At 49.9% G+C, this 13,798-nt stretch overlaps 1 protein-coding gene across 1 annotated transcript in view; it reads right to left on the bottom strand.

Annotated features, from left to right (window-relative positions):
- Positions 1-13,013, bottom strand: part of IREB2 (iron responsive element binding protein 2) — a 45,180-nt gene extending 32,167 nt beyond the window's left edge. Inside the window, exons 1-3 of the mRNA XM_086711791.1 lie at positions 12,857-13,013; positions 11,522-11,611; positions 234-399 (exon numbers count right to left, since the gene is read on the bottom strand). Of these exons, the coding sequence (XP_086567917.1) occupies positions 234-399; positions 11,522-11,611; positions 12,857-12,875 (275 nt within the window). The 5' untranslated portion in view covers positions 12,876-13,013. The remainder of the gene's footprint in view (positions 1-233; positions 400-11,521; positions 11,612-12,856) is intronic.
- Positions 13,014-13,798: the final 785 nt, after the last annotated feature.

Genomic DNA, 13,798 nt, shown 5'->3' with positions numbered 1-13,798 from the left:
CCTGGATGGCTCAGTCGGTAGAGCGTCCAACTCTTGATTTCAGCTCACGTCCTGATCTCATGGTTCATGGGCTCGAGCCCCACATCAGGCTCTGCACTGTCAGCTCAGAATCTGCTTGGGATTCTCTGTCTCTCTCCCCCCCTCCAACCCCCCTCCCAGCGCATGCTCTCTCTCTCCCTTTAAATAAATAAATACTTTTTAAATAAATAAAAAGGAAATGCTCTACCACTCACGTAAAATCTTGAAGAAGAACACGGGCTGGGAAAAAGGGCACTTCAACATTGCGTTGTTTGGTTTTCCAGTCTAAGATGTTCATGACATCCTGTTCTTTCATCAGAAAGCCGTCACAGTTCCGCACAGCAGCTTCCAACAGGACCCGTATTGAGTAAGGCAGGACATCTGATTCAGGAGAGAAGATCACTATTAACAAGGGAACAGTCTTACCTACGTACTGTAAAAATCACAACAGCAAAAAGTTAAAGACAGGGATGCGCTGTTTTCTCAATTAAAAAAAACTGAGTAAACACGGAGGAAAACACTGTTCACGTTAATACCAGGCTTTCTATAAATTCAACTTTCCTATATGTAAGCCAAGGTTCTGAAGAAACTCTTCATACAAGAGTTGCACTGATTTGGGTACACGAGCCAGACAAGTATCTAATATTCAGGGAAGACCAAGAAAAACTGAAAAGCACAGAAAATCAGAATTAAATACAATAATTAAAACATCCCTAAACTGTGTAAAAGTCTTTAACAAATTTTTAAAAATTCCCATTGAGGGGCACCAGGGTGGCTCAGTTGGTTAAGTATCTGACTCTTTTTTTTTTTTTTTTTTTAACGTTTTATTTATTTTTGAGACAGAGAGAGACAGAGCATGAACGGGGGAGGGGCAGAGAGAGAGGGAGACACAGAATCGGAAGCAGGCTCCAGGCTCTGAGCCTGACATGGGGCTCGAACTCATGAATCATGAGATCATGACCTGAGCTGACATCAGACGTTTAACCAACTGAGTCACCCAGGAACCCTACTGAGAGTATTACCTTTTAAGGTCCTTTTCAAAGGTCAGAGATATAGGTTACACAAATGGTGAAATATTTTAAACAAAAGATCGGCAAAATGTCAATAGGGAGCTGACAAATACATACTGGGTTACTGTTTTCTCCCTACTTTTAGGATTGAGATTTTAACTCCACAAGTTAGAGATAAAGAAGTTGTAAGGGAAGAGACAAGGGCCACACGGCCAGAAACACAAGACTGAGAGCCTGTATCCGCTCTTACTATAGGTCTGACCTGAGGACAGGGACTTGAGCGGATTCGTGTTCTGCCTGACAACAGAACACCAGACATCTAACAGAGATGTGGGCATCAGGCTCACGTGCAGCCCTCAACCCTACAACAAAGAGTAGTTCTGGAGAAATGTTAGTTCTCATCCTACCTCAGTCAGAAACAGAACAAAGACCCCCAAATCAAGAGAACTGCAGGGGAGAAAATTTTCTATTAGAACATTTGGAAATAATGAGAAGGGAAACATCACAAAAGCAAATACACAAGATCAGTCTTGGATATGGCTAATTATTCTGGAAAAACAGTATCAGGAATATTTTTTGTTTGAAGATCTTCATAGAGAGCATTTAATCACATTTGTAACAACATGTGACAAACTCCAGCGAAGTATCTCCATTTCCTTTGAAACCCGCTGAGATAATAATAAAGAGATAAAATTACGAACAGGAACAAAGAGAGAAGCAGAACCGAACAAATTCACGAAGACAGCGCAGGGAGGATGGACAGACCCAGAGGAGGGGCAAGGTGAGCACTGGGCCGCAGGCAGCCCGGGCCTTCCCAGGGGCAGCGTGAGGGGCTCAGAGGCAACGGGACAGAGCTTTCCGAGCTCCCAGTGAGGATGGTCTCCGACCTAGAGCTCTCTGCGCAGGCCAGCCCTCAATCAAGTGTGCAGGCGCCAGACGCCGTCCTCCCCAGGGGAACACAAAAGCACACGGTCCGGGATGTGGGTCTGTGGCACAGGCAAGAATGGGGACCCTTCTGGGCCAGGCTGTGGCCGTGCAAGTCGCTTGACTTGCGGTCAGTGTCCCGTGGGGCAAAGAGCAAGGCCGGGGGGGGGGGGGGGGGGGGGACGCTGCCAAGAGGAGGAGAAAACTGGGGAGCCTGGGTGGTTCAGTCGGTGAAGTGTCTGACTTCAGCTCAGACCCTGATCTCGCAGCTTGTGGGCTTGAGCCCCACGTCAGGCTCTGTGCCTGTTTCAGATTCCGTGTCTCTCTGTCTCTCTGTCCCTACCCTGCTCATGCTTTCTCTCTCTCTCAAAAAATAACAAAAAATAAGAAGAAGAAAATTTAAAAAACGAGAGAGAGAGAAGGGGAAAAATTAACTGCCAGGCCACCTAAGGGTAGGGTAGAGGGTAGAGTTCTTCTGGAAGTTGTGGAGAGGAATTATTGACAAAGACTCAGAAAACTCAGTGAACAAAAAAAGACCATCATTACTTCCAGGAAAAAATACAAAGTCGCAAGAGACGAGACGCAGTCATCACCTGCTACGTGGCCTGGCCGGAACATTTACAGCCGTGATAACCTAAGTGTGGACTACAGACTTGGCCAAAAATTGTAACTGTAATAACTAAGAAGTACATGGGATATATGGAAAATAAAAGTGCCAACTTCTTATTTTCCCCAACAGAAAGTTAGTGAAGTCTAAAACTGGAAAATCAAAAACCAGGGGCACCTGGTGGCTCAGTTGGTAGAGTGACTCTTGATCGCACGCTTGGGAGTTTGAGCCCCACGTCGGGTGTAGAAATTACTTAAAAAAAAAAAAAAACTTTAGAAAAAAAAGAAAAAGAAAACAGCTATATAAGCAAGGCGATTCAGTAACGCGGAGGAGATCATCGTGAGAAATAACCATGGGAACGAAAGATCTCTGCAGAGCAGAAATGGAGGGCGGAGCAAGGGGCTACTGTTTAGTCATGATCTTAGCGACCTCCAGGTTTTTGATTCATCGTTCATCATTTGAACGTTAACATTAAATTTAAAAGCAGCTGTCAAGTAAGAGTGCTTTAAAAACAAAAGGAGTCACAAACATCAACTGGACAATTGTCACTAACAAGCACTAACTTGCAAATCTGCCTGAATCTGTAGTAAGTACCAGCGGCCGACTGTGAGAAAGACAGGCGCATCCGACCCGTCCCTCCGACAGAAACAAATGCTCATTTCTCTCCGGCCTCACTTCCAGCTGGTCCCCAAGACGGTACTAGGATCTCCCCCCCCCCCCCCCGCCGGCATCCACTGTCGCGCCACCTTCCACACCGGAGACCGGCTGTTGTGTGAGCGGCAGAGCGTGGCGGAGGCGACAGCACGGACTTCAAAGGCCACCTACGAAAGTGCTCCAGCCTCGGCCTTGCTCTCCCGGACTCACTCCGGGGGAAGCCAAAGCCCGTTCCGAGGGCAATCCCGCGGCAGCGAGGAGAGGCCCGTGAGGGATAAAACCGGGGCCCGGGGCCAGCGTGCGAGCGGGGCTGCACTGTCCCGGGGGCAAACCCTCCGGCCCCAACCTCCTGAGAGGCCCCGGCCACAACCATTCAACCGCGCCACCCTCAGGTCCTGACCCCCAGGAGCCAGGAGAGGTTAACGCGTGTTTACACACGTCGTCCTTTAGGCACGACGCTTTCGGGCTGTTAGGCAGTAAAAAGTCCTACAATTCTCTTCCTCAACTACTCTCACAATGACACATGCAGTTATTTATTTAGGACCCACCAAGGAGAGGTTGAGGCGCTCTGCCTACGTCATCTCGTTCAATCCTCAAAGCGAGCCTCTAGGTAGACAGCCCAGAGCCAGAGCCACAGCCACAGCGGGTAGCCTAGCTGGTGTGGAAACCCGGGTGCAGACGCTCTAGTTAACCCCACACCCCCCCTCTGAAGCAGGTGCAAAGTTCAGGAAGGCCCCCAGGGTCTCCTGCCCTTTCTCCCTACCCCCTCCACGTGCACACTCCTGCTCCGACCAAACCATCTTTAATTAAAGTCCGCGCACCTCAGGGCCTTTCTGATCCCCACTCACCCGGGCGGTTCTCCAACACGGTGGAACTTCACCTTCTCTGTCCCCCGCGCCGCCCACCCACGGACCCCCTCACCTTCGCACTTCAGGCCCTACTCGCTTCCCAGACCCCCACTCACTCGCCCCTTCGTTCTTTCATCCTAGCGGCCGCCAAAACACCAACGTGTCCTTCGGGCAGTGAACCCCACACCACTTTCCTAAGAACTCTTCTTTCTGTTTCAAAAATAACATCACCGGTGGGGCGCCTGGGTGGTTCGTCCAGTCGGTTGAGCGTCCTACGCTTGATCTCGCCTCAGGTCATGATCTCAGAGTTTGTGAGTTCGAGCCCCGTATGGGGCTCTGCGCTGACAGCGCAGGCTGTTTGGGATTCTCTCTTTCTCCCTCTCGGCCCCTCCCCTGCTCACACGCTCTCAAAATAAACTTAAAAAAAATAATGTTACTGAGGCATATTTTGCCCATCGTGAAAATCACCCTCTCCAAGCACACAATTCAATCCTAGATTTACGGAGTTGTACAATCAGCACCTGTTCTAGAACATTTCATCACTCCATCGGCCCCTCCCACCCATTGGCAGTCCCTGTCCTCTCCTCTCCCACCTCAGGAAACCACACAGCCACTTCTGTCTCTAGCTCTGTTGTCTCTGGCTCATTTCATACTGACAGAATCATACAATCAGGTCTCTTAGGGTGTCCGGCTTCCTTCACTGAGCGTGCTCCCGAGCGCGTCCACGCAGTAGCACGTTACGTTGTTTGCAATTTTTAGCCATCGTGAATAACGCCACTCGGATCATTTGCAGATCTTTGTGTGGATAACTGTTTTTATTTGTCTTGAGAAGATTCCTAAGAATAGAATTGCTCGGTCATATGGTACATGTATGTTTAACATTTTAAGAAACTGCCAAGTGGTTTTCCAAAGGGGCTGCACCACTGTACGTTCCAACAATGTACGAAGGTCCTTAATCTATTTTTTATGGAATACCCGTTCCAGGGGGTGTGAAACAGCTCGATGGGGTTTTAATGGCGGTGACACGTGAAGGAGGGAGAGAAGAAGAAACCCACAGTAACGGGATAAACTGGAAGCAGCGTGAATACGTGCTGCAGCCTCGGCTGGGTCCTCCCTGCTCACCCAGAGGTTCCGCCGCGTCTCTCATGCCCGTCTCCCCGGTCTCCCCAATAATCCGCACGTCGTCCACTCTCCTCGTCCAAGACCCGGCCCCACACCCCACCGCAACCCGTCCCGCTGCACCCACGCGCACGGCCACCTCGGGGTTACTCCTGCCCCAAGAAGACGGCCGCGCAGCTCCCACTAAGTGCCAACCTCTCTGGAGGAGCTCTGCCTCCCGTCCCTGCGGGCACACCTCAGCACCCTGAGTCATCCGTCACCCCGTCTCCTTCGCCCGCGATCTGGCCCTTTCTTTCGGGTCCTTCCAATGAACAGCCTCTAGCTCCAGGTCACACACACACACACACGGCCTCCAGGTACTTCCTTCTTCAAACTCTCAGTGAAGCTTTCTGAGAGTCACTTAGATTCCCATCATCCGCTTCTCTAGACTTCCACACACTGTTCAGCCCACGCCAATCCGATTCCTATCCTCGAACGCCAGCAAAACAGCCCCTCTCAGCAACACTCGACACGGCTACTCATCCCTCCCTCCTGAAACTCTCCGGGACTAGTTCAACACCATTCCGCTCGTCTGTGTCTCCCGCCTCACATTCCAGCATGGCTCTCGAGCACACGCAGTAATAGTTCCAGACTATTCTTTAAACAACGGTGAAACAGTGAATAGCCCTGGAAGACAGACAGCGCCTCCTTCTGGAGCAAAGGGCAGGCATGCCTACTCTCCATTACAACAGACCTGGGTTCCCTAAGTCCGAGCTCCCGTTTTGTAACACAACCATTCCGTGTGCGCGCATCACCTGGCCCTCTTCAGAGTCACCTGTAAGAACGGGGGCCTGCATGCTGGTACTAGGGATCCCGCTTTGCTGTGGGTAATAAGCCACCCGTGGTCTCTGTCTCGTGTCTTCCGTCAGCATCTATGAAAGTACGTCAGGCTAACTTGTTAACTTGAAAGGAGGGTAAATTTTAGATCCTTTCCAGTCCTTAACACCTTCTGGCAGGACTGTGTTTCCTGGCCAGACTCTACTCCTCTGCCTGATATATATATATATATGTATATATATATATAATATATATAAATAATATTTATGTACGTATGTATGTATGTAAAGCAAGCTCTGGGTACCAACATGGAGCTCAAACTCACAACCCTGAGAACAAGAGTCACATGCCTGGGGCGCCTGGGGGGCTCAGTCGGGTAAGCGTCCAACTCGTGATCTCGGCTCAGGTCGTGATCTCATGATTCACGGGATCGAGACCCGTGTCAGGCTCTGCGCTGACAGAGGGATTCTCTCTCTCTCTCTCTGAATAAGCAAATAAACTTTAAAGAGTCTCACGCTCTATTCGCTGAGCCAGCCAGGCCCCAGTACTTTAGACTGCAGTCCAGACTGAGAAAGAGGGCTAAGGGGGTGGAGAACCCACTGGAGTGGCTAGGGGGTGGACCTAAAAACCCTGGTCAAGGCCAGAGGCCTGGACCAGTTCTACGAAGTCTTGTAACCCCCTCAGATCTGGCAACAGGATTAACTCCTATCTGTGTCTGATTAGAGTCAAGGTATCGTTTCTGTCTCTAACTAGTACTAGGCGGGACAGATTTCCAATAAAGAACTGTGACCTTTAAAACACACGCACACACTACTGCCATGAATGAAATTTAAGAAGGCAGAGAGAAGATTCCTGCTTCTTCAAGACTATTTTCGCCCACTAACTGACAAGGTGGAGAAAATAAGAAAAGCAGCACCTACTATGGAGGAAAGCGCACACACATGCACTGTCCTCAGGCACCCCTGGCAGGCACACAACCCGGCACCAGCTGCTAACCCAACAGACACGCTCCGTGACACTGTGCAAACCGCCACCCGTGGTGCGGACGGCCCTGTGTGTCCCAGGACCTCCCTGGCTGCCACGCGCAAGCGAGAGCCAGGGCCGGACAGGTCAGTGACCTACAGCCTGAGGAGAAAAAAATACCCTAGGACAATGATGTCCCTGTCCCAGGGATTTGCAATCAGGACACAGAGTGACCAGAAAGGTGTTAAGAGCTAACCTAGAGACTGAGGCTGCCATTTGGGGCCACATCTAAAGTTAGTGGGCAAAGGACGCTGGGTTGCAATGAAGCAGAGGGGGCAGAAGATTTGAGGGGGCAGAAATCTGAAGCCCTGAGAGGAAAAATAAAGAACTTCCTCAATTCTGGCCCATGTGCATTTTCTTCAGATACAGCCACCTTTCACCGGCCAGGGAGCTCTGCACTATTACGATAAATCTTTCTTCACTTGAGGTAGCAGGGGTCTGTTCTGTGCCACCCAAAAGGCCAAATCTAGAACACAAAACGTCAGCAAAAGCAAAGTTAAAATCAACAGGCCCTTGGACAAAATGTGGAGGGGGAGTGAATACGCAGCTGTACCTGAACAATAGTCAGGTACAAAAGTCATAACAAAAGTCATGTTAGGTAAAAGTAACCCTCAGAAAGTTCTGCACCGTGTGTAAACTTTACAAGCAAACTATTTTGCTGCTAACCCAACTCACAGCCCTTTCCAGAGTCCAGTGCAGAGACAAGATCAGAAAACACGGACTTGTGTCCCTTCTAGCAAGAGAACTACTCCAGCAACAGACCTGTGACAAGCCAGCCAAGCTAGGTTAAAACCATAGGCGGAAAAAGTCAGCCACAGGTACAGTCTTAACTGGCTGGTAAAACAATCCTAATGTAATGACCAGCAGCGGCTACACTGGGCATCACATAAAATGAGTAAGTGGGCTACAGACGACCAGAGGGTAGACATTCAAAAAGAAACACAGATAAAAAGACTGGCAGCCTTCAAGTGACAAGAACAGCCTCTGGCTTTAGAAATCCTGGTTCCCGTGAGGACTGACGGCTTTCTTCCTTCGTCTTTGGATGTGTGGAAACCACATCTTTCCTTGAGTTTTTGTTCCTTAAATCAAGGGTAAAGCCTGGAACACGCAGTACACAGTGAAAAAGAAAAATGCTGATGAAGGTGGAGGGAATGGCACGCTTTCAAACCAATGAAGCTAATGACAAGCTTGCATCAAAATTTAAATATCACACACACACACACACACACAGCAGCTTTATTTATAAATAGGGAAGAGCTGGTGAGAAGCTCACCAAACTATTATGCATTCACACAGGCAGTACGGTGCAGCCGCCGGAGGTTGCTGAGGAGTATAGGTATCCTTGCTACCTGAACTCACGCTCCCAGACTCAGAAACCAGAGGATCAGATAGCAAGGGATACTCGTATTCCAAGGCATGGAAAGATGCTCATGATACAGCAAGTAAACAAACAAAAAAACGTTACGAAACCACACACACCGTATTTCTCTTAAAAGTAGCACATTTATATGTATCTGTACCCACAGGTTAAAATGACAGTTTCTGCACTGCCTGAAGTGTTGTCTTCTTGCGTTTCTCATACCCAGTCTAATTTCTTATAAACAATAAAAACTCTCCTAAAAAATAGGCTTTTTCAGAGGCTAGGTTAGGATGTGGAAAAGTAAGCCTCGGCTCTACTACAGGACAGTAGTGAAGCAGTCAGGAAGGGAAAGAGGGTGAATGAGCTGGCCTGAAATAAAGAAGGGGCCCGGGGCTCTACTCCAGCCGAACACCCCGTGCTCAGCGACAGCCGCTCTGGAACACTCACCACCGCCAGGCCAGTCTTTGCACTGTCCTCCCCCTTCCTCAACACTTCCCCTTCCGTTTGTTCTATTAACTGCTGACCGTTCTCACTCCCTATGTGCTGACTGTCCTGCATGACCCGTCTGTTCAGTATTAACTCAAGTCCTAGTTCCTTCAGAAAGCAGTCCGACTGTCCCAGGGAACAGTGATTTCTCCCCTCCTTGGAAACATCCAGAGATGTGTAACAGAGTTACTCAAAATCTCGAAGGCTGTAGTCTGTGCATCGGAGCGCCTGACAGGCAGCTCCCGATCACTAAAAAGGCGATTTGCCAAGGAACTTATAGAAGATCGAAGTGAAATCAATGTGCAGGATGTGTCCACTTCCATAAAGACACCATGAGTATAAACCTGGGAAGCAAAAAGATCAAACGGCAATAAAACAAAAAACAGCCCACAGAAGTGAAGTCATTTATGTTGTGCTCTATGGAAAGACAGACAGAGTAAGGAAGAATCCAGGCTGGCTCACTCCCCAACCACTTCAACCCTTTCTCCCTTGCCGCATCTACTGTAAAAGCCGGAAAGCCACCTATTCTGACCTTCAGCCTCCCCGAAGTGGACAGGGGCCACCGACCTGGCCAAGGAGATACAGGCAAAAGCAGAGGGCTTTTCTCCCTCTGCTGCCCTTCAAGCTGCCGAGGACATGGACAATGTCTGGAGGTGCAGCGGCTCTTTGTGACCAAAACAACGAAGGCAAAACAGAAAAAAAAAGAAGCCTGGATCCCTGCTGGCACTGGTGCTATAAGGTCCCCGTCTGCCCAAATCTAGAGTTCCTGTTACACGGGAGAAACCACCTGTTTGCTGAAGTCACTGTACAGCAGGTTCTCAGCTCGACGCAGGCATTCCTGACACAGCATGCAGGGAGCTCAGGAGAGGGGCTCGCAAGAGTTAAGTCATTACAGCTGTCATGCTCCACCTGGCAGGCATCAGAATGAGGGACAGGAGCAGAGAAGACCGTGGTCCCAAACCCCGGTGACTACAAAGCGGGGTCCCCTAAGCACATCTCTGGAAGGCCATCCAACATGGTCCCTCCAGAAGTGCAACAAAGACTCTTTGTTCTGATGATAAACAAGCAAAACAACCCTCCACTGAAGCGACTCCTGTCTTCCCAAGTCACTTCTTTCCGATTTTATTCCCCCAAGTGAGGACTAAGAAGGTACTAATTATTAATAAACCTTTCCTAATAACCACTCCGTGAATAAAACAGAGCTTTAATCCCATGGAAATAAAAACCAAATTTCTGTTTTGAAGGCATTTGTATTTACAGGTGTTTTATTATTTTTTTCATGGTTATAACACCTCGGTGTTCTGGAACTCAGTTATCCGGATGGCCACGAAAACTTATTTTCCAGAGAAAATTTAGCTTTTGTGTTATTAACCATTCTCTTTCAAAACATTTTAGTTATTTTTGATAGTTTCCTACTGATTGTCTGCATTTTGGAAATACAGGCCGTTTTCAAATGGGCACATTCCCACATATTATCCACAGAAAGAATTCATACTTAATTTTTAAAATATCCGCACATATGTTCTTTCAATCGTTAAGCTATAAAATATGGGTTAAGAAACTTCTAGGCCAGAATCACTAGATATTTGAAAGTAAAGGGAAATAGAAGATCTTTCTTATACATAAGCACTTTAGCTGTTCCCTGTTCAAGATTTAAAAATTCACCATCACTGAAAGAATGAAAGAAATGTGAATTAAAGACATACGACACTAAGAAAACCACCAGCCTCTCCTAATACAAACCACCGCACCCAAAGATGTAAGGTAAAGGGTACTGCTCCCATTTTGGAGAACCTTTTATTTTTAAAAGGCAACCTAGTTCTAAGATAGGTTCCTTCTCCAAAAATTGAAATATTCTCATGATGTACACAAAAAACTGCCAGTGGCAGTCTACAATATTTAGACACATCAAAATCTACAGGAAAATCACAAAAGCAATCTTCTTAAAGACTATAAGAAGAAAAGATTAAAAGAAAAGCTCCCTCCAAAACGCACTGCAATCGATTTCGCATTTATCTTTTCAGTAGTTTTCACTGAAAAATCCAAACAAAAAACACTCTTCCAAACAGGTCTTCTCTTCATTGGCTGGTTCAGTTTTCAATTGTCCATAGAGTCAAGACTTCCATCAGATACCCTAGGGTTGAGGCAAATTCAGTCTTCTGAGCTCTCAGTGAAGGGTCTGACCGTGGTCAGGCACCTGCAAAGGTCTGGCAACGGTGCTGGTGCACAGGCCAGGGCAAGCCATGCCCTGGAGAACAACTCACATCAGCGGGCCCTGTTGACGGTTCCGATTCAAGTACAGCAGGTAAAGAATGGTGGGCACTGTTCACGTGAAAAACTAAAGCATGGGTATGATAGGTATAGAATATCATCAGTCAGGTTTTGTTTTGTTTTTTAAATAGTTTCTCTGCGGAAAAAAAAAACCCCTGCTAAATGAACTTACATTTTTAAATGAGAAGTTAAGATATGGACTTATACCCTCCCTCAAACAAAAGTCCCAACAGGAGATTTTAAAATGTTACAGGTATGTGTAGGCTTACCTGTTACAACATGGTGGGAGTAAATTTAAAATTTCTTCAGCTGAGCTTAACAAATGCAGTTTTATTATTGGAAACTAAATCCCTCCCCCCCACCCCGAAAATTTAAGCAACATTACCATACTTGGTGCCTCCAAGTCTAGGTACATTGAAGAACTTCTTACGTGAGCTGTCATTTAATGTTTCGATAAGGTACTCAAAGGCGTATCCTGAAAAAAAAAAATTATAGTTTCATGAAACACAGCTACTAAGTACCTTAATACAAAGTGAAAACAAACAGAAACCAGCTTTGTCCATTAAAATCTTCTGCAATGGCGGAAACGTTCCCTATTTGCAGTGTCCAATAAGGGAGCCAATCAGCCACATGTGGCTACCTGAAATGCAGCCATAGCCATAGAGGAAATGAATTTTAAAACTTAATTTTAATTAATTTCAACCTAAATAATCACGCACGGCTAGGGTCCACTGTATTGGACAACAAAGTTCAAAGCATGATTCTTGTCACATAAAAACAGCTGAAGTAACGAACTCCTGCAAGGTGGCAACAAAGAATACCCAGAGAGGAGAAATAAGAATGATTTAAATGATGTACAGGCGTTTGTTTGGGGGAGGCCCTGTCCTGAAAAATGCTAAGTACAGACAGAACACTCTGAGAACGCCACAATGACAAGGGTTGGGGTTTTTTGGTTGTTGTTTGTTTTTTTTGTTTTTTTGTTTTTTTTTGTTTTTTCAAATAATCGAAAGAGATTTTTACAGACTGTTGGGCAACATGGATAAAATCAAAACCACACGAAAACAAGAAACTTGTCCGGTAAGACCCTGCCAGGTCTGCAGACCCAAAGTACAAACGAACAACAGAATTTCCCCCTAAAGGAGAGTGAAGCGAACCAAGAAGTCAGAGACCCGGGGGTCTCCGCGGAGCGTTCCCAGCTCGCAGCGTTCCCGGGAGCAGAGCCTGCGGATCTTTTGTGCAGACTCATCGCGGTGGGTGGGCAGGACCCTCGGCGTTAGCACCCCGGCCCACTGTGGGAGCGGGAGCGCGTCCTCCCCCGTGGAGGACGAAGGTGGGGGGTGGGGGGGACCCGCGCCGCAGTGGGTGCTCCGGGACCGGCCGACCAGAGCCCGGCCTTGACCGCTTTCCCCTCCCCCCACCACCACTCCGGGCCGGGGCCCGCGGCACAGGGAGGGGCTCAGCCGAGCGGCGGGGGTTCACCCGCGGAGGCGCGAGCCCCCGGCAGGGAGACCCCGCCCCCACCCCGGCTCCGCGGCCGGGGGCGGCCGGAAGGCAGGCGGCCCCTCCCGACCCCGGAGCCGCCGAGCAGCGGCCTCGGGCAAGCGGCGGGCCCCGAGCAGGCCGGCCGGCCGGGGCGAAGGCAGCGGGCCCGGGGCGCGCGGCCCGCCGGCCAGGCCCGGGCAAGCGGAGCGGGGAAGCGCGGCCGCGGGCGGAAACTGACCTGCAGCTGGGGCGTCCATCGCCGGCGACCATAGTATCCCTGCGAGGAGGGGGCCCGCGGGGGAAGGCGGGGGAGGCCGGGCGGGGAGAGGGAGGAAGGCGGGCGGGCCGGCGGGGGAGCAGGAAAGGGGCAGTCTCGCGCAAACACCGCGAGAGCCGCAGCGCCGGGCCGGCCAGCGCTCGCGGGATTTGCCGCCTAACTGTCGCGAGATCTTCGGACGAGGAAACAAAGAAAGACAAGGGGGCGGGGCTCCCGGAAGGCGGTTCTCCCGGCCCCGGAGCTAGAGTTACAGGGTTGTGGCCGCCTCGGGTGTCCTACTGGGCTTGTGGGGTCGAGCGGCATGCGGGTTCCCGTGGGGAATCCCGGGAAACCCCGGGACACCAGGCGCAGGAAAGCCGCCTTGCCCTGCACACTGGCCTGGCTTCACCTGGGCGCTCAGGTGGAGCCCGCGCGCCTTCCAGGAGCCCCGGCTCGGCCGACTGCGGAGCGAGGTCTCTCCCTGCGTCCCTCCGCCTCCGCTCCTCGGGCTCTTGGCCCCCTCGGCCGCCGTACCAGCTTGTGGCAGCCAGGGCGCCGGAAAGGGCTGCGTGGGCTCGTACTGCCTCCCTCGCCCCCCCCCCCCCCGCTACGCCCCCCACCCCCGGAACTGCCGGGTCCAGGTCGCGTGGCTGCACGTGCTGACCTCGGTTCTCCAGCCTTCCTGTCCTGAGGGGTGCCCTTTCTCTGCCCAGCTACTGAACGTCAGGGAATAAACAGACCCCAGGGCCCTGCTCTTGCGCCCCTTCTCTGAGCTCCCTGACCCACCTCACCGTTTCCCTTCCATGCTGATGCTTCCCAGTCCACCTATAACCCAAACACAACTCCTAAGCCCAGAGGTGTGTATACTAGTACCTACTGGACTCGTCCACAGACACCCCAGACAAAATCTCCAAAACTAAACTC

The sequence above is a fragment of the Puma concolor genome, chromosome B3, assembly GCF_028749965.1.
Source record: "Puma concolor isolate L17-30 chromosome B3, mPumCon1.1.hap2, whole genome shotgun sequence".
NCBI lineage: Eukaryota > Metazoa > Chordata > Mammalia > Carnivora > Felidae > Puma > Puma concolor.
This window is presented reverse-complemented; position numbering and strand designations above follow the sequence as displayed.